This window comes from Staurois parvus, unplaced genomic scaffold, assembly GCF_062004578.1.
Source record: "Staurois parvus isolate SC_StPar_1 unplaced genomic scaffold, SC_StPar_1.0 ptg000549l, whole genome shotgun sequence".
NCBI lineage: Eukaryota > Metazoa > Chordata > Amphibia > Anura > Ranidae > Staurois > Staurois parvus.
The window spans coordinates 9,720,896-9,742,304 of NW_028318345.1; the positions used below are offsets into that span (position 1 = coordinate 9,720,896).

Below are 21,409 nucleotides of genomic sequence, written 5' to 3' on the forward strand. Positions count from 1 at the left end.
GGAGGAGGGAAAGTGAACTGCAGCATAGAAATGTCAGAATCTCTCCCTGCCCAGCAGATCTGTTTTACTTTTCTACCTCCTCCTGAGATTTTCATAGATCTCATGTATAAGTACCGTATTTTCCGGCGTATAGGACGACTTTTTACCCTTTGAAAATCTTCTCAAAAGTCGGGGGTCGTCTTATACGCCGGTATACGGCATGCTGACACTTTTTAGGAAGGCGGCGCGGAGCCGCCGCCCCCCCCCCCCCTTCCAACGGAAGGGACACTAAGTACAGGGGTGGGCAGGGGCTGCTGTCTCTTACCTGGCTCCGGTCCCGCGACGATCCGGTCCAGGAAGCGCAGCTGCTCCTTCATTCGGTTCGGACACTGGATGTTCGCGTGGCTGCTCGGCTCTGCCTCCTCACCGGTGATTGGCCGCCAGAACTGTAGCTCAGGAAAGGCACACAGGCGGCCAATCACCGGTGAGGAGGCGGAGCCGAGCGGCCCCGCGAAAATCGAGTGAAGGAGCGGCCGGTAAGTGTGCCGTGCAGAGGTGCTGCTGCAACAACACATGCTGGCTGCAGCAGCACCATACTAGAACAGGTGTAATTGGTGTCAGTGGGAGGAATAGTGCCCCATCATTGGTCTCACTGATACCAATGATGGGGCATTATTCCTCCCACTGACACCAACGATGGGGCATTATTCCTCCCACTGACACCAACGATGGGGCACTTTCCCCCCCCCCCCCCCCCCACTGACACCAACGATGGGGCACTATTCCACCCCCCACTGACACCAATGATGGGACACTATTCCTCCCACTGACACCAATGATGGGGCACGATTCCTCCCACTGACACCAATGATGGGGCGCTATTCCTCCCATTGACACCAATGATGGGGTGCTATTCCTCCCACTGACACCAATGATGGGGCACGATTCGTCACTCTGACACCAATGATGGGGCGCTATTCCTCCCATTGACACCAATGATGGGGTGCTATTCCTCCCACTGACACCAATGATGGGGCACGATTCGTCACTCTGACACCAATGATGGGGCACTATTCCTCCCACTGACAACAATGATGGGACACTATTCCTCCCACTGACAACAATGATAGGGCACTATTCCTCCCACTGACAACAATGATGGGGCACTATTCTTCCCACTGGTGTGCATTGGAAGAGGGGTAGTCTTATACGGCGAGTATAGCCCAAACACTTCATTTTAACAGGAAAAGTAGGGGGTCGTCTAATACGCCCAGTCGTCTTATACGCCGGAAAATACGGTAAATAGGAATATGTCAATTGGTCATTTTCCTGAAAACCCTAGTTGCCTGGCAGGTTTCCTGATCCCCTGGCTTCAATATATTGTGAGTCAATGATTCATAACATGTATGCAGATCAAAACAGTCAGATGTCCTGAATACTTGTTCCCACTAAGTGATCCCCAAAGTACTGAAGCCAGAAGGTCAGGATAAACGCCAAGAAAGTAGTTTTCAAAGCAGAGGTAAGCACTAGAAACCTCCAAGTTTCTCTTGACTCGTTTCCTGTAGTAACTCATGTCCCCCTTTTCATGTACTGGAGTGGACAAAGTGTACAGAGCTCAACACAAAGGCTACTTATTATTTCAAGCTAAGATATTTTGGGAGTCTTACACAGTGATACATACCCAGCTCTGGAAATAGGGGGAATACTGGGAACTCTTATATTAAAAAGCAAACCAAATTGAATATTGCAGTACATATTTTTACCTGAAGACACTGTGGGCATAGTCCCATAGAGAACTGCAAGCCAAAAGAGCGATGATTTTGGCCTTGGGATGTTAACAAACATCATGACAGACCATAATTCTGAATGTAAAGGTAACATGCATCTGGGGTGGATGGCTTACTTTAGGTCAGGGTGGCTTAGCAGGCAGGATAACTGCATTTCACGTGAAGTAGCAGTGCAACTTTCCACAAAACATCATTTAGGAACTGCTGCTGTTATCCGGCATACTGCAACTTTTCCAAGCCTAAAGCCTACAACATGTGGGCTGAATATCAGCTGGTCCAGCAGAAAGCAGCCGACTTTCACCCCATGTTTTCAGCTGTCTGTTCTACAGAAGTCTTCCAACGACTGGCTTCTATCGAACGGGCATGCTGGAAAACCAGCATTCAATCACTGCTTGCAGCCAATGGCTACAAGTGCTGCTCTGTGTATTCTGACTTGGCAGGTTAGTCCTCCCTGTCAGAATACAAATTGTGCAGCAAGAGAAATTCCTGCATCAACATCGCTTGTGATTATGAAGGAATCTGTCAGTCTCTGGTTCGTTCAGCCAGTGGGTTGAATGGAAAAAAAAAAAGAAAGTGTGTACTCTGCTTAAATGCACCTTTTATATAGAATACCTTGCAGCCAGGGCTCCCAGTCACGTTTTACACTAAGACTAGTGTGTGAGGGATGCACCAGTGGGCTTAGAGCAAGGGTCCTATTTATAAACTTGCTGGAATTGCTGAGAATCAGGATCACTCAAAACACTGAGCAAACCAGCATCTCTAGAGTTTTAGCTGGCAGGACAACCTACCAGGGGCAGAGGTAAGTGTCATAATGAAAATAAGCACTCAACAGGTAGGCCGAGTCTCCTTAATTAATCTTGGCAACTGGACACATTCATATGCTTTGTCTATGTGCTTACACCTGAAATATCTGCACCAATCCAGTGAGGATCCACAGCACTGATTACAGACAACTTTGACATTGCTGAAATCCCTGTGCTCAACAAATACACCATCCAAACAGACGTGGTATGGTTGTCTATGCACCTTCTCAACAACACGGTAACCAATACTTACCAGTGAACTCTGGGAAGTAGTCAATTAAGTGAGAGAACTGGATTTTTTCCTCTAAAAGATCCTTCTTATTCAAGAACAGGATGACAGAAGAATTCAGAAACCAGGGGTAAGTTATGATGGTCCTGAACAGAGCTTTGCTTTCTTCCATTCGATTCTGAAGAGTACAATATTGTCAGATATTAGCAGAATTTAATTGTTCAGGTGTACGTTATATACAGGAAAAAATATATTTAAATATAAACTTTCCTATAGCATATCTGAACTCAAGAAGAAAAGATTACCCTACTGCAGCTTACCAATACTTTGATGTGGTAGTTGCATTTGTTTTACTTTTTACCCCGTGATCCTCCCATAAACAAATTTTCTGTCCTAGGCTGACAACACTTATTCACTGTACGGTGTCCTATAAAGCACAGTGTTGTCATCCTAGGAGAGGAGGTGTGTTGGGGACTGCAGAACACATATCTCTTTATAACACAGGTCCCAGCTGCTGATTTTTGAGATAACACTGCAGACCACATAGATCAGCACTGGATGTTTCTTGGAGGATCAACAGGGTTGTGTTGAACCTATAAAACAGATGTATCAAAATGCTTTCAATGGTAATATTTAAAGGGGTTGTAAAGGCTGAAAGTTTTTTACCTTCATGTATTCCAGGCATGAAGGTAAAAAATAAAAAAAACACCTTTTGTGTGCGGCAGCATCCCCAGTACCTACCTGAGCCCGATCTCGATCCAGTGATGGGCATAGGTGCCAGGGCTCTCTCAGATTTCTCTCTACTCATTGGATGAGAAAGCAGAGGGAGCCACTGGCTCCCACAGCTGCCAATCACAGCCAATGAGGAGGGAGCAGGGGGTGGGGCTGAGCCGCAGTGTGCGTCTTATAGGCACAGAGTGGCGCTAGGGAGCCAGCCCATAAATCGCCCAGCAAGCGGCTTGCACTGGGGGCACTCAGCAGGGGGCAGGAGCACAGAGCGGAACCTGAGAAGAGCAAGATCATGGATGCTCTGTGCAAAATTATTGCACAGAGCAGGTAAGTATGACATGTTTGCTAAAAAAAAAACAAAACACAAAAACAGAACCTTTATCACTTTAACCGCTGCCCGTCTGCCCTATAGCAGTAATACTGCTGCAGGGAAGCAGGGGTGTGCAAAATCACAAATATACACACGTGATTTTGCATTTATGGGTAGGGGGCATGCGCGCACCCTACTGGCGCCACCATTCGCGGCACAGCACAGCCATCCAAAGCAGTGTTCTTACAGTGAAGCACACTGACACGGCCCCTTATGTAAAACACTCCCAGCACACAGTTAACTCTTTGATCACCCCTCATGTTAACTCCTTCCTGCCCAGTGCCATTAGTACAGTGTCAGTGCTTTTTTTTTTTTAGCACTGATCACTGTATTGGTGTCACTGGGGATGTCAGTGACACCAAGTCAGTTCCCCCTGGTGTCAGAATGCCTGCCGCAGTCCCACAATAAGTTGCCAATTGCTGCCATTACTAGTACTTTTTACATAAACCATTTAATTTACACATATTGGGTTTTTCTTTTTAGGAACGATATGTAGCAGAATACATTTTGGTGTGAATTTGACAAAATTTGATTTTTTTAAATTTTTTTACTGGACATGTTTAATAGCAAAAAGTCTAAATTGTTGTTTTTTTTTTCTCAAAATTGTCGGTCTTTTTTTTTTATATAAAGCAAAAAATAAAAAAAAACGCACAGGCGATCAAATACCACCAAAAGAGAGCTCAATTCGTGGGGGAAAAAAATTCCATTTGGGTGCAGCGTTGCATTACTGCACAATTGTCAGTTAAAGTAACGCAATGCTGTAATGCAAAAAATGGCCTGGTCAGGAGGGGGGGGGGGGGGGGGTAAATCCTCAGGAGGGGAAGTGGTTAAAAGACACAAAGCTGTGCTAAAAATGTGCATTGTGCTTTGCATGCACAGTTCAGTGTACCATCTAATGAAGACTGCAAAAAAGCAGGTACGTTTGTTTTACTGCAGAAAAGACACAGTATGCGTCTCTTCTGCAATACAGATCCTGCCTGCTCACAATTTTTAGTATTTTACAGTTAAGTTCTGCTTTAAGTTGGTATCTCCATGGTTTGTGTGGCGCAGTCATAAATCATAGATATTAATGTCTGTTCTTAAAGTAACACATATAAACAGAATTACCTCGTTGTCACATTCTGCAAGAACCTGATCATATTCACTCAGCGCCACCAGAAAAATTATAGAAGTGACATTTTCAAAACAGTGAATCCACTTTCTTCTTTCGGATCTCTGGCCACCAACATCCACCATCCTGTCAAACAAATAGTGAGAATCCCTTTATAAGAAGCAGTGCAGGTATTTGAATTAAGAGAAAAGACATTACTGGTTTCCTTGATTTTAAAGTTGCTACCTGTAGCAGATAAGGTCCTTGTTTCATGTAGAAGATACCCCTGGTAGGCTGCTGGGAGTGCAAACTTTCCTCTGAGTTTGTATGGGAATGTCAGAGCTACACAGACTAACTCGGCCTATACAAGACTTGTTTTACTTGGTGGTAAAACGTCTACCTTTAAATTTAAAAAGTCAAAACTTGACAAAATCAAATGATCAGACACATCAGCACGGTGCAAGTCATTTGTGTACTTCCTTCAGTGTTTATCATTAGGGGATCTATACTCTAGTGTTGCAAGAAAAAAATGCAAGAAAAAAAAAAAAGCAAACCACGGTTTACTTCTGAAATTATTTTGCTTACAAAAGGTTATGGGAAGTTTACATACTGACAAGTTTTCCTGTTAGTATATTAAAAACACTGCAGCAATGCAGGTTACCTGGAGACCCCAATGTCTTTTCTGACCATGAATGCACAGGTCTGTGTATATGAACCTTACAGGTAACCAAAAAGAAAATGATTTTCACTGAACTAGAGAAAATAGGTCTAGTCAATGGTAGGATATGAAATAAGAATGTTAAACCTAAAATGGAATCGTAACCAGCATTACACAAATGTGTTTGGAGAACATTATATTACCTAGTTTACAAACAGTAAATGGTTCCCTTTAAATCACCCCAGTTCGATAGCCATGAATTGTATAATCTGCAAAATAATAGGAGCATAAACCCATTTCTCAGTAGCATTAGAGACTCCAATCAAGAGGAGTTTCTAAACTACATGAAAAGAACAGGGCAGGGTCTGATCAAGGACCTGTGCGTGCGGAGTCCACCACCAGAAGCAGAGAAGTAGGTATCTTATACTTGGAATCTAACCAGTCAATGAACAATTTGGAAGCTGTGTGGAGCTAATAAAAAGGTGTACAGCAGGTTGGCCAACATGATGCAGAGCAGACACAGATGTGGTGTGTGTAGCTGACAGAATTGTATAAATATGGGTGGAACCACATTTTGTGGAGCTAGTAGATTGAACGTCATGGTGCAGAGCTGACAGAGGAGAATGCAATGGGTTCAACCATATGATGTGTAGCTAAAAGCTGTATAAAACTAGGTTGAACCACATGACACACAGCTAACACAGGGGACACAATGGACTGAACCATGTGGTGTGCAGCTCCGGGCTTGACAAATCCCAGGCACCAAGTTGCCATGGCGACTAGAAACTGTATCCTAGCACCTGGGTTCACCCCACTGATTTCAATGCAAAAATGCCTCCCATAGACTTCAATGATAAAACGTCTGTCAATAGGAATCCAATGTGAACACTTATCTAAGCATGCTACTCTACTCTAAGTTGAACCACATGGTGCAAAGCTGACAAAGGTGAACAGTAGGTTGCTCCATGTGGTGTGGGCAGAGTACAGAGCTGACAGAGGGGACACAATGGGTTGAACAATGCGGTGTGTAGCTGACAGTCGTGTGCTGTAGGTTAAACCACATGGTTCAAGGCAATCACCATATCTGTTAACTGTGCACCATGTGGTGTATAGCTGACAGAGGGGTACACAATGGCTTGAACAATATGTTAGGGTTATACAATAGGTTAAACTATGAGGTGTATAGCAGATTTGTGTACAGTGGGTTGAACCACAAGGTGTGGAGCTGACAGGGGCATGCGTAGTGGACTAAACCATATGGTGAAGTGAAGCCAGAGAATGGCTGCTGACAGTAAGGTGAAGCAGGTAAGTTAAAGTCACATAGTCATGCACAGTGGACATGGAGCTGGCATTAAAGTGAAGCAGGTGGATTAGAAACAGAGGTATGCAGAGAGGTAAAGATCAGAGTGATTTGCGCAGTGAAGTGAAGAAGGCCTTGTGGAGCTGACAGAGCCATGACTGCAGAGAATGCTAAATTACCGAACACCTCAACAAATCAGGAGTTATCATGTGTTTTTCTGCTTTGCATCCTGGCCCCTTCACATCCCTGTACTCTTCAAGAAGTAAACTGGCCAGAACAGTATAGTGAATATTCTGACTACTCCCTTTGGAATTAACCTAATAATTTTATTCAGCAGCTCTTTTCATTTCAGTTTGGCCTGGTTCACACCTATGCAGGTTGCAGTTGATGCATTTTCATGATGCGTTTTGCATTTTTTTCATGCGCAGTTTTGCGATGTTTTAATTCCGTTTTTGGGAGGTGTCTGTTGTCTTGCAGGAGAACCCAGCAAAAACACAGCAGCAATGCATAAAAAAACGCAAGCACTGTGTTTTTGATGCATTTCCATTGAAGTCTGTGGAATCAAAAACATAACCTGCTGCAGTAAAAAAAAAAAAAAAAAAAAAATCCCTATTCCAAGGAGCGCCGGTGGGTGACCTGAGAAAAAGATGATCAGGGCTGCGTTAAGCAAAACCATTAAAGAGAAGTAAGAATGACATATTTATTACCAAAAACCAAACAAAAAAACCAAACATTTAATATCACTTTAAGACAACCCTTTTATCTTTTTACCAGAGTGACAGTATATTAAGCTTACCTGCTATGAGTTATAGAACAACCTGACAGCACTGGGATTTGCACATGGCTCTATATATATATATAGAAGGATTATAGTCTGCCCGATGAACATTTAACACTTAGAAGACTAACCTGCCAGATACTTCATCTCAGCTTCACCCAACTTTAGTTTTTAATATCAGTGGCAAAGCTAGAAGAAGAAGTGGAAAAGCAAGTTTCCTCTGAAAACATTTCACTCTTGTATGGAAAACAACTTACCTGAAAATAATATTTTCTAAATCAAAGGGATACTCGATGATTCCAGTAGTGGGCACTCTGACTCGAAGGACATCTTGTTGGGTGGGTACAAAAGAAGGTACAGCAATGCGATCTATGTCGCTAAGGTAGCTGAAATGCAGGAAGGTTACATTTGTCAAAGGAGATACACTAAGGATTGTGAAAAGTAATAGGGTATAAACAGTAATATTGGTTTACAATGGGTGCCTAAGACTAGGCCCAAGAAAAGGCAAATCAGGTCAAGGGAAGAGCAGAATTCAGACTGACATGTCAGTGATTCAAAACAAAGCGTGTCCAGCCTGGAAATCAACAGTGTGCAGCCTGTGTCCTATAATACTGGATGATTTTGGGAAGGACCTTCAACTGGCTGTTGTAGCTGAAAGACACCTAGCGCTGGAACAGTTTGTTGCTGCGGCTCGAGTGGTTACAGAATGTCCAATCTGTATTATGGTTGACATAAAAGGGGAGATTTACTAAAACTGGTGCACCTGTCCATGGTACCCAATCAGCTCCTAAGTTCTCAAAGAAGAAATATTGAGTTTTTCATGCAGATGGGTGTAGATGTGCCCATTATTATACTCACTATTTAGCAGAGTCAGACAGTTGGTACTCTCTCCTTCTGTCGTAGCACTCCTGGATGCCAGAGTCTTCCCAGAGCTTCTTTATTGCTTCTACTTGTTTCCTTTCCAGAGTGTTTACTTTGTCTACTTCAACTTCCCGGACCAGCAGTGCATTTTCCTAGACAGATGTATCACCAGTTATTGGATTGGTAATAGGTAATAAGCTATCACAAGACATTTACAGGTGCAGCTCAATAAATTAGAATATCACCAAAAAGTTAATTTATTTCAGTAATTCAATGTAAAAAGTGAAACACACATTATATAGATTCATTACACACAGAGTAATATATCTCAAGAATTTTTTTCTTTTAATTTTGAGGATTATGTCGTACAGCAAGTGAAAACCCAAAATTCAGTATCTCAGAAAGTTAGAATATAGTGAAAAAGTTCAATATTGTAGACAAGGTGTCACACTCTAATCAGCTAATTAACTCAAAACACATGTAAAGGTTTCCCGAGCCTCTAAGGCTAGGTTCACATACAGTCATGGCCGAAATTGTTGGCACCCTTGATATTTTTCCTGAAAATCAAGTATTTCACACAAAAAAGGTATTGCATTAACACATGTTTTGCTATACACATGTTTATTCCCTTTGTATGTATTGGAACAAATATAAAACAGAGGCAGAAAAGCAAATATGACATAATGTCACACAAAACCCCAAAAATGGGCTGGACAAAAGTATTGGCACCCTTAACTTAATATTTGGTTGCACACCCTTTGGAAAACATAACTGAAATCAGTCGCTTCCTATAACCATCAATAAGCTTCTGACACCTCTCACCCGGAATTTTGGACCACTCTTCCTTTGCAAACAGCTCCAGGTCTCTCTTATTGGAAGGACACCTTTTCCCAACAGCAATTTTAAGATCTCTCCACAGGTGTTCAATGGGATTTAGATCTGGGCTCATTGCTGGCCACTTCAGAACTCTCCAGCGCTTCTTTGCCATCCATTTCTGAGTGCTTTTTGACGTATGTTTGGGGTCATTGTCCTGCTGGAAGACCCAGGATCTTGGACGCAAACCCAGCTTTCTGACACTGGGCCCTACAGTGCGACCCAAAATCCTTTGGTAATCCTCAGATTTCATGATGCCTTGCACACAGTCAAGGCACCCAGTGCCAGAGGCAGCAAAACAACCCCAAAACATCATTGAACCTCCACCATATTTTACCGTAGGTACTGTGTTTTGTTCTTTGTAGGCCACATTCCGTTTTCGGTAAACAGTAGAATGATGTGCTTTACCGAAAAGCTCTATCTTGGTCTCATCTGTCCACAAGACGTTTTCCCAGAAGGCTTTTGGCTTACTCAAGTACATTTTGGCAAACTGTAGTCTTGCTTTTTTATGTCTCTGTGTCAGCAGTGGGGTCCTCCTGGGTCTCCTGCCATAGCGTTTCATTTCATTTAAATGTCGACGGATAGTTCGCGCTGACACTGATGCTCCCTGAGCCTGCAGGACAGCTTGAATGTCTTTGGAACATGTTTGGGGCTGCTTATCCACCATCCGGACTATTCTGCGTTGCAATCTTTCATCAATTTTCCTCATCCGTCCACGACCAGGGAGATTAGCTACAGTGCCATGGGTTGCAAACTTCTTGATAATGTTGCGCACTGTGGACAAAGGCAAATCTAGTTCTCTGGAGATGGACTTGTAACCTTGAGATTGTTGATATTTTGCCACAATTTTGGTTCTCAGGTCCTCAGACAGTTCTCGTCTCCTCTTTCTGTTGTCCATGCTTAGTGTGGCACAGACAGACACACAATGCAAAGGTTAAGTGAACGTCTCTCCTTTTTATCTGCTTTCAGGTGTGATTTCTATATTGCCCACACCTGTTACTTGCCCCAGGTGAGTTTACAGGAGCATCACATGCTTGTAACATTCTTATTTATCCGCAGTTGTGAAAGGGTGCCAATACTTTTGTCCAGCCCATTTTTGGAGGTTTGTGTGACATTATGTCGAATTTGCTTTCTTTCCTCCCTTTTTTTGTTTTGTCCCAATACACACAAAGGGAATAAACATGTGTATAGCAAAACATGTGTTAATGCAATACGTTTCGTGAGAAATACATGATTTCCTGGAGAAATATCAAGGGTGCCAACAATTTCGGCCATGACTGTATGTGCGGGTGGAGCTGCTGTGGATCTGCACGAAAATCCGTGCAGCTGCAACACCCGCACAGAGGAATGCGGACCCGTGGGTGGGTGCCATTAGTTCTAATGGCACATCGCCACGCACTGGAAAACGCAATCGTCTGGGAACCAAGGTTCCCGTGTGGGCTGCGTTTTCAGAAGTAGTGCAGGGACTTCTTCCCTGTGTGTCACGGGCATGGGAGTCCATTCAAATAAATGGGCTCTTGTGCCTGCGCAAAACGCGGACCGCACGGTCGCATATTTGTGAAAAAGGGGTAAATGGTCTCTCAGTCTGGTTCAGTAGGTTACACAATCATGGGGAAGACTGCTGACTTGACAGTTGTCCAGAAGACAGTCATTGACACCCTCCACAAGGAAGGCAAGTCACAAAAGGTCATTGCTAAAGAAGCTGGCTGTTCACAGAGTGCTATATCCAAGCATATTAACTGAAAGTTGAGTGGAAGGAAAACGTGTGGTAGAAAAATATGCACAAGCAACAGGTATAACCGCAGCCTTGAGAGGATTGTGCAGAAAAGGCCATTCAAGAATTTGAGGGAAATTCACAAGGAGTGGACTATGGCTGGTGTTAGTGCTGCTTCAAGAACCACCACACAGACATTTCGAGGACATGGGCTACAACTGTCGCATTCCTTGTGTCAAGCCACTCCTGAACCAGAGACAACATCAGAAGTCTTACCTGGGTAAGGAGAAAAAAGGACTGGACTGTTGCTCAGTGGTCCAAAGTCCTAATTTCGGATGAAAGTACATTTTGCATTTCATTTGGAAATCAATGTCCAGAGTCTGGAAGATGAGTGAAGATGAACAGAATCCAAGTTGCATGAGGTCCAGTGTGAAGTTTCCACACTCAGTGTTGATTTGGGGAGCCATGTCATCTGCTGGTGTTGGTCCACTGTGGTTTATCAAGTCCAAAGTCAATGCAGCCCTCTACCAGGAAATTCTAGAGCACTTCATGTTTCCCTCTGCTGACCAGCTTTATGGAGATGCTGATTTCATTTTCCAGCAGGACGTGGCACCTACCTACACTGCCAAAAGTACCAATACCTGGTTTAATGATCATGGTATCACTGTGCTTGACTGGCCAGCAAACTCTCCTGACCTAAACCCCATAGAGAATCTGTGAGAAAGACACAGACCCAACAATGCAGATGAGCTGAAGGCTGTTATCAAAGCAACCTGGTCTCCCATAACACGCTGCATTGATGCAGTAAATCATGCAAAAGGAGCCCCGACCAAGTATTGAGTGCATACTATACTGTACATGTACATGGACATACTTTTCAGTAAGCCAACATTTCAGTATTAAAATCCTTTTTTTATTGGCCCTATGTAATATTCTAATTTTCTGAGATACTGGATTTTGGGTTTTCACTAGCTGTAAGCCATATTCATCAACATTAGAAGAAAGAAATGCTTGAAAAATATCACTCTGTGTGTAATGAATCTATATAACATATGAGTTTCGCTTTTTGAATTGAATTACTGAAATAAATTAACTTCTTGATATTCTAATTTATTGATATGCACCTGTACAATATGACACATAAGACAAACACAAATCATGTACAAATGCCAATGCTATGATGCATGGCACCTGTTTGCTGCACACATCTTTTTATAAAGATTGCATGATGAGAAATCTTCGTTAAGTTCACATTGAGAACCACGGAAAGGGTTAATGAAAGGTGTTTTCACATTCTGTTTAATTTATACACAGCGCAACGTTAAGTATTTCCGTTTAAGCACATGTTTTAGGTTCTGAGTGCACCCAAGTATTATCCATTTATACAGTCTATATTAGTGGTGTTTGTTATCGCATTGTAGAGTGCTCCATGGGAGGAGACACTACAGAAATCAATTGTGATCAAATGTGACCGTGCTCTGGGTGTAATTCCACTCTGTATCTCAAGATGTCAGCATTCTCCCAAAAGCACCAGTTATCACATTACCAGCCAGCAAATATCCTAAACCAACCTTTGTTAATGCCGAATATTGTCGATAACCCCATTCAAAGGCAGAAATACGCTACTAGTTTATTAATGTACGTAAAAAAACAATAAAACAAATCATTTTGACAAATAAAAGGTTAGTTACCACTATTGGTAACAAATACAAGACAAGGTTTACCACATCTTAAATGAGAACCTGACAGAAGAATCTGTAGTTGTAACCAAGTTACTGTCGGCGAGCTCTGATCCAGAGAAACTGATCGTTTTCAGAAGTATTGATCAGCTGGTCTCCTATAGCTCTCAGTGGTTCCTCCTGCTGACCTTCATGCCACTACAGAACACAGGAACCCTATCATTCGCTTCTAGCAGTTTAAATGCAACTGTACCATCTTAGAGAGGAAACCAATCATTTGAACACCTACATTGGACTATGAGCTGGAATCCGTTTTGGCTGACAATTTTCTCCCTACAGTTATAAAATAGCCCTGATATGTTCCACAATAAAGACACCGGTAAGGCCGGCCATACATTATACAATTTTCCTTTAGATTTACCAAAACCATACAATTTGAGGTCAAACCTTAATACTTTCAGCTTGTATCCAATCAGGCAGGCCCTTGCACTATATAGCTGAAGGTAAATCTAAAGGAAATGAAAGAAAATAGTAACGTATGACCAGCGTAAGACCGTAGATGTTTCCAAATGGCCTCTGGTACTGGAGTTTCAGTGACTTGTGAAGATACTGTACACCATGGGGCTCCTGGCTGTCGGGCTGCTCTTGACTGTAACCATTTTAAAAGGTTTAACAGTGCTTGAGCTTCTAAGTAATTCAGCAGAGGATTATGTCTGAGCTCATGTTTGTGTAAAGTCCAGCTTTAGAAAAAGCAGTTTTTACAGCAGATCCAGTCATTGCTTCGATAGCAGATACAATGGGTAGAACAACATCTGTGTACTCACCCACCCTTACTCCTCTAAGCAATAAATGACCTTCCTGAGAGGCAGCCATGCTCAAACCTGCTCTACTGCATTCTGCTCACACTCTATAGACTAATCCGGGTGTGTGTACGTAATATAGTAGGTTTGGATGTGCGTGCATGGAAATAGTATGTTATTGTTTCGGCTATATACTGGTCAAGGTATACACACAAGGCATTCTTTTTAAATTGCCTGGCTGTACAAATTATACAGAATACAAATGTCAGTCTCAGCAGCTCAATGCCTGTACATCACATATGAACCACAGACACCATCCAGGTTGATACCCACAAACAGATAAAAAGTTGGAGGATACACTTTGACTGCTAGCCCGGGATCAAGACAGACCACAACAACCATCTGTGAATCACATGAGCTGGATTTAGTTCAAGAGATATTGCAATGGTAGAATGTAAACTGGTACAGAAAAATGACAAATGTTTTCCCAGTGGTGGCACAGGCAGCCAATAACAAACAGCTGACCGCTTCTAAGACTTCTCCAGTCTACCAAAAGGTGTTATTGCCAATGTGGACATGGCAACATGGACCTTACTCACTCTATCCAATACTTAAAGTAGAACTATAGGCAAAACTATAGCTAAGGGAGGGTTATAACCCCTTTCATTTTTTTACCGCCATCTTTGCCCCATTGGGGAGATTTCCCTTTACTTCCTGCCTCCTAGCCAAAAAGGAAGCAAGAGGAAATCCCTGAAAATTAAAGGAATCCCTTGGGAACCCCCAAGTCACCAGAATTGGTGTCCCCATTGGAAGATTTCCCCTCTATTACTTCTCTGGGGACCAACCCAAAATTTGGGATTTTCTTTTACTTTTAATGATAATGGTAAAATGGGACAAATAGAGTGAATCTCCTTAACCACTTTACTGCCACCCTATAGCAGAAATACTGCTACAGGTCAGCAGGGGTGCGTAAAATCTTGCTTATACACATCATTTTGCATCTCCAGGTAGGGGGGGCACGCACACGCGCGCCTTACCCACACTGCCATTCGCAGCCTCGGCTGTCAATCACTGGGTCCCGGTCGACGCTTACTCGTCGGCACCAGAGTAATCCTGATGAGGGGAGAGAACTGTATTTAAAAAATACAGTTCTCTCCCCTGTCAGCTGCAGCACATTGCTTTGCATGGCCCCCTAGTAAAACACACACAGCACACAGTTAACCCTTTGATAGCTCCAGATGTTAACCCCTTCCTGCCCAGTGCCATTAGTACAGTGTCAGTGCTTTTTATTGGCATTGACCACTGTATTGGTGTCACTGGGGATGTCAGTGACACCAAGTCCGTTCCCCACTGGTGTCAGAATGCCCGCCACAGTCCCACTATAAGTCGCCGATCGCTGCCATTACTAGTTAAAAAAAAAAAAAAAAAAAAAGCAATTTGTAAACACTCTTAACTTTCATGTAAACCAATTTACATGTATTGGGATTTTTTTTTTCTTTAAACAAAAGCATGTAGCAGAATACATTTTGCCCTAAATTTATGATGAAATTTGATTTTTTAAAAGGTTTTCACTGGATATGTTTTATAGCAAAAAGTCAAAAATGTTTTTTTCTCAAAATTGTCGGTCTTTTTTTGTTTATAGCGCAAAAAAATTAAAAAAGCACAGGCGATCAAATACCATCAAAGTAAAGCTCTACTTGTGGGGAAAAAAGGATGTAAATTTAATTTGGGTGCATGGTTGCATGACTGCGCAATTGTCAGTTAAAGTAACACAACGCAAAAAATGGCCTGGTCAGGAAGGGAGGTAAACCCTCTGGAGGGCAAAGTGGTTAATGGCACTAATAGCAATAAAAACTGGCAGATGTTCTAATCCATCTCTCCTCTATCCAAAACTAAAAAAAAAAAAAAATTTAACCTTTAGATCAGTGTTTTTCAACCTTTTTTCAGCCAAGGCACCCTTTAGAATTCTGCACAATCTCGAGGCACACTATTTTAAAATGTAAAAAACAAAACTAATAGTTTTACATAACACAGCACCATCCAAACACATGAGACACGCAATGTTGGAGGTGATTTATTCTTCCAAAGAACACCTGTGCTGCGTTCTCATACCCCTCAGTTTCTTTCCCTCACTCAGCTAATGTGAGCTCAGTCCTGACGAAGAAGGGCAAACAAGGATGCTGTGCAGGCACCTGACATCTTCCTCATCAATCAATGACATGATTGGTTGTTAGGATGCCAATGGTTGAAGGTTGTAATGGTGTACACTTTAAACCCTATAACTAAAAGGCAGGCTTCATCCATCATCTAGCTTGTTTACATTTTTTTGGGCAATTTTTTGCCATATTGCCAAGGCACCCCTGCAAAAACCTGAAGGCACCCCAGGGTTCCTGGGCACCCTGGTTGAAAATGACTGCTTTAGATATCCTTTTAAAAAAAAAAAAAAAACAGCCTGGTGTTGGGCTATGAGCCTCAGAAGTGGAGGAAACACTGCACAAGACCTAAAAGCACAGAAACTGGTATGGGTGAGCTGGTTAAAGCAGAAATCCAGGCACAGAGATTTATGAAGTTCTGGGTGTGAAAAAGAGCAAGTTACTTCTGCTGAGGTGTATGCTACCTTTTATTCATGGTGGATAAGTGGAGCTTTCATTGTACTGTGAATATGAGAGCTGCAGCTCTGCCCCCCTCTCCTTTTGGCCATTCACACAATACACAGCATTCTTTGAATGGCCAAGCAGGGTAGGAGGTGGATAAGGGACACTAGCACTCTCATATCCACAGTGAGTCTGAAGTACAACAGCAGCCATACTATTGGCCATGCAAGTGTACATGTTAACAGTACAGAGCAGAGATCCTGATGTAGCACACACCTCAGCAGAAGTAATGGTCTTGTTTGTTTTTCCCCACAACAGAAATGGCAGAAAGCTGTATGCCTGGAGATCTGCTTTAAGACAACAGCAGAAATAATGAGCTACATAATGATCCATCTCTTCTAGGGACAGGGATAAATCTCATCCGAGTCATTAATGGCTAATCATAGCAATTTCAAGAAGATCCTTTAACTGCCTAGAGCTCCACTTGGCAGGCTGGAAGTCCTAAATATTGATATGTGTATTTCACCTGATTAAAGAGTTCTATTTTTATTTAGTACTTCAGCTAATAAAACGTATTCAAAAACGCTATATATTCCCTTCAGCCATCAAGATGTTCATATCTATTATGACTAATTGGGGCGGGGGGAGGAAACAAAAGAGGGTTATTTATTGAAGCTGCAGAGTGCAAAATCTGGTGCAGCTGTGCATAGAAACTAATCAACCAATCAGCTGCCAGGATTTATTGTCCAGCTGAAAGCGCAACTACACTGCATCTGAGCACCACAAACCAAAAACACTATTTACATTTCATTTATAATATTCAGTGGAACTTCTCTCCATCACTTTGAAAAACACTCAAGCATTTCTGCCCATAGCCATCTTGAGTAAGGGCAGATGACTCGTGTAGCATTTACTTCCTGGAATCCATCTGCCTTTAGCTCAGGCATGCAGGCAGAAGGATGTGCTCAGCTGGAAAACCCCCTCCTCTCCTCTTGAAGACTCCTGGGATGTAGGACATCATTTGCCTAGGCCTGGAAACCAGGAAGTAACTGAAGAAATGTAAAAAGAAAAACAAGTAAATATATTTTTCTATCTATTTACTAGTTCTAGCAGTCTAAGGAATAAAATGAGTCCATGTTGATTGAGAGAATGAAGTTTCACTTTAACCACTTCAAGTCCGGACACTTTTACCCCCTTCCTGTCCAGGCCAATTTTCAGCTTTCAGTGCTATCACACTTTGAATGACAATTGCGCAGTCATGCAACATGCATTTTTTTGAGACAGATAAAACTTTATTTTGGTGGTATTTATTCACCACTGGGATTTTATTTTTTTTGCTATATAGATGTAAAAGTCCAAAAATTTTGAAAAAAAGTTTTTCTTATAAAAATTTGCAAATAAATAATCTTTCTTCATAAATCTTGGCCAAAATGTATTCAGTTATCTTTTTATATTATGTTTTTTTTTTTTTTTTTACATACTGTCACCCTAGTAGTACTGTGTCACCATAGTGATGAAGATTTTTTTTTTTTTTTATACACAAAAGGATGTAAAAGCAATCATTTCTCCTTTTCTCTGGCTGCATTCTTGCAGCCATTGAGAAATACTGTGAGAGTTGTGATTGGTCACAGCTTGTCACATGGTACAAGGCTGTTGTGAATAGCCTTGTACCATGTGACCTCTGTGATCATTCACAGATTTCACACGTAGTAAGCAATGATGTCAGAAGTGACATCTTGCTTAATACTATTCATGTGATCACTGATTGGCCAATCAGTGATCACATGATCGGGACCTCGCACAGAGGTTCCGTACAGCGATCGGTGTTCCGCTGTGTCTGAAGGAGCACGCACAAGCAGGGAAGCGGGGAGGACATTTATAAATGGCCACCCGCCCCTGCACTGCTCCCATCCGGCCGTTTATATACATGGGCCGGACGGGAAGTGGTTAATTGAACAAGCTGAAGTTAATAGCTGATTGGCTATCATGCACAGTTGCGCCAGATTTTGCACTCTCCAGTTTTAGTAAATCAACCTGTGTCTCATTTATCAGAACTGGGACATCAGATAATGCAAACACACAATATACAGAGAATATTGAAAAAAAAAAAGAAAAAAAAAAAAAAAAAAAGGAGTTGCCACTCAGCAGGCTGGGAGAAAACCTGTATAGGAGTCTCCTGGGCTATGGGACACAAAGTGGCCTAAATTAGAGATGCACCAAAATTTTGGTTGCCGAATGTTTTGGCCAAAATTAGCTCTATCAGCATTTTGCCAATATTAAAAAAACAAACCAATACAAGTGCCGAAAACGTCCTTTGACCGATGTAGTAGAGGAGAGAGAGTAGGTGCCGCTGTGGCATCTTGGTTCCGTCCTGCTTGGTTCTCATCGGGGACACATGTGGGTCACACCACCCCCTCCTTCTAGGAGGAAGGTGCGGCTGGACAGTGATGCTTTGGTGCATGCCCAGTGTTAGTGGCCGCGCTGCTTGATGGACCGAGCTGGGCTGATTTTATGTCTACTACATGGGGATGGGCGCAGGCTGTGCATAAAATGAGTGTCAGGGGGCACAGACTATGCATAAAATGGGTGTCAGGGGGCGCAGGCTGTGCATGGGATGGGTGTCAGGGGGCGCAGGCTGTGCATGGAATGGGTGTCAGGGGGCGCAGGCTGTGCATGGAATGGGTGTCAGGGGGCGCAGGCTGTGCATGGAATGGGTGTCAGGGGGTGCAGGCTGTGCATGGAATGGGTGTCAGGGGGCGCAGGCTGTGCATGGGATGGGTGTCAGGGGGCGCAGGCTGTGCATGGGATGGGTGTCAGGGGGCGCAGGCTGTGCATGGGATGGGTGTCAAACATATTTTTAAAAAAAACTGTCCATTTCGGTTTCGGCCAAGTGCATCCTGAATTTTTGTTTTAGGTTTTGGCACCAGAATGTTTAATTCGGTGCACTCCTAGTCTAAATAACATCTTATTTTAAACAGTTGTGTACACAAGCAATCTTCCTTTAGGACACAGCTCTATTTGTCTTTTAGCACAGTTTGATATGTGGACTTTGGTTCGTGGTAGTTTACAATTTAGGTTTTTTGTTTTCAAAGTGTTCAGTGATTAAGAAAATCCTGTTTCTGAAAGACCTCATCTAGAGGCAACTGGTGGAACTGCAGTCAATAAAACAGCAAATAAAATGCTTAAATCCCAGTCAGTGATCTCTGAACTGGATTAGGCTTTGATATTGTGAAATGTCGTTAACGAGAGATCCAGCACCCCATACACATTTATTTTGTTCTGCACTGTGTCTCTGTGTGGAGGAAGCCATCTTGGTCAAGCCAGGGCTTGGCTTCCTGATGACTGGTGAGGGAATACTAAAGAAGCATCAGGAGAGGCAAATAAAGCACAGATCCACAGAATGGATAAAGGAGAAAAAGGGGAGATCCGTGCACTGCAGGTCCTTGGGTACAGCTTTAAATTCAGCAAGCAGAACATCACTAAAATCCCATGGCATAGTCCCTCTGAGATTTTACAAATATGTAAATATTTTGGGGTACCATTTAGGCAAAATGAACATTTCTAGATAATTTGTCAAATCTTTAGTTTTGGAATTTAGGCTCAGTTCAAAGGATGGGCAGATGTGATCCTATTCAAAATATTTCCCTGTGACAAGACCATTTTAAGGAAAAAAGAAAACTTGCAACAGGACAGCACAACCAGTTCTTCATTCCTTTTTTCCCCTGAAAGAAATTCAATTCTCCAAATATGTCTTCATGCTCATGCTGTCCAGCAAAGTCTGAGCTCTGTTAAAGCTGGCAGGGATTTTTCAGAGTAATGTAGACTCAAGCACTTGTCAGCGAAGCGTTAAACTAACACATAGTAGTCTAAACAGTGGGAGATGCATTTGATCGCTGCAGCGTTGTGTAAAATATATCAAATCACAGTTTACCCTTTCTGACTAGGAATCAAAAATCTTTAACACCACAGTTGCCAAGTGCCTTACAGTCATTTGTTAAATTATGTAAATAGTAGTCAGCGAGCTTGGCTTTGTTGGCGACCTAGACTTATGTTGTTCTAAAAGAAGACACACCCACTTCCCTATTTTGACTCAGGATTTCCTCAGCGCTCACCTCTCGTCACCTTCCCATGCACAGCCACCACTAGGTTCACTTTTTACTCACATCCTTTACCACTTTATATTCTTCTATTTGTAAAGCAGGGTGACAGCTAAGGCCAAGAACTGATAACTACTAAGTGGGTCACAGAGAGTGCATAAATGGACGAACAGTTCTCATCACCCATAATAAAGACTCCTCTCCATTCTTCTATAACGCACCGGGAACATGAAAGAAAGCCTCAGGCTAACCACTAACAGCAGTAGTAGGAACCGTTTTGTGGCTCACAAAAGGGAGGATGCTAGAGGCCCAATTAGGCCATTATGGGATAGAATATACAGTGGATATAAAAAGTTTACACAGCCCTGTTAAAATGTCAGGTTTCTGTGATGTAAAAAAATGAGACAAAGATAAATCATTTCAGAACGTTTTCCATTTTTAATGGTAACCTATAAACTGCACAATTCAGTTGAACAACAAACTTTTAGGTGGAGGGAAGTAAAAATAAAAAACTAAAATAATATGGTTGCATAAGTGTGTACACCCTTAAACTAGTACTTTGTTGATTTTATTCCAGCACTCTCTTTTTTGGTATGAGTCTATCAGCATGGCACATCTTGACTTGGCAATATTTTCCCACTGTTCCTTGCAAAAACACTCCATATCTGTCAGATTGCGAGGGCATCTCCTGTACACAGCCCTCTTCAGATCACCCCACAGATTTTCCATCGGATTCAGGTCTGGGCTCTGGCTGGGCCATTCCAAAACTTTAATCTTCTTCTGTTGAAGCCATTCCTTTGTTGATTTGGATGTATGCTTTGGGTCGTTGTTATGCTGAAAGATGAAGTTCCTCTTCATATTCAGTTTTCTAGCAGAAGCCTGAAGGTTTTGTGCCAATATTGACTGGTATTTGAAACTGTTCATAATTCCCTCAACCTTGACTAAGGCCCCAGTTCCAGCTGAAGAAAAACATCCCCAAAGCATGATGCTGCCACCACCATGCTTCATGGTGGGTATGGTGTTTTTTGGTGATGTGCAGTATTGTTTTTGTGCCAAACATATGTCTTT

At 42.5% G+C, this 21,409-nt stretch overlaps 1 protein-coding gene across 1 annotated transcript in view; it reads right to left on the minus strand.

The window, feature by feature from the left end:
* LOC149451098 (guanine nucleotide-binding protein subunit alpha-14) overlaps positions 1 to 21,409 on the minus strand; it is a 175,515-nt gene that overhangs the window by 2,673 nt on the left and 151,433 nt on the right. Inside the window, exons 3-6 of the mRNA XM_089691100.1 lie at positions 8,582 to 8,736; positions 7,981 to 8,109; positions 5,005 to 5,134; positions 2,823 to 2,976 (exon numbers count right to left, since the gene is read on the minus strand). Of these exons, the coding sequence (XP_089547226.1) occupies positions 2,823 to 2,976; positions 5,005 to 5,134; positions 7,981 to 8,109; positions 8,582 to 8,736 (568 nt within the window). The remainder of the gene's footprint in view (positions 1 to 2,822; positions 2,977 to 5,004; positions 5,135 to 7,980; positions 8,110 to 8,581; positions 8,737 to 21,409) is intronic.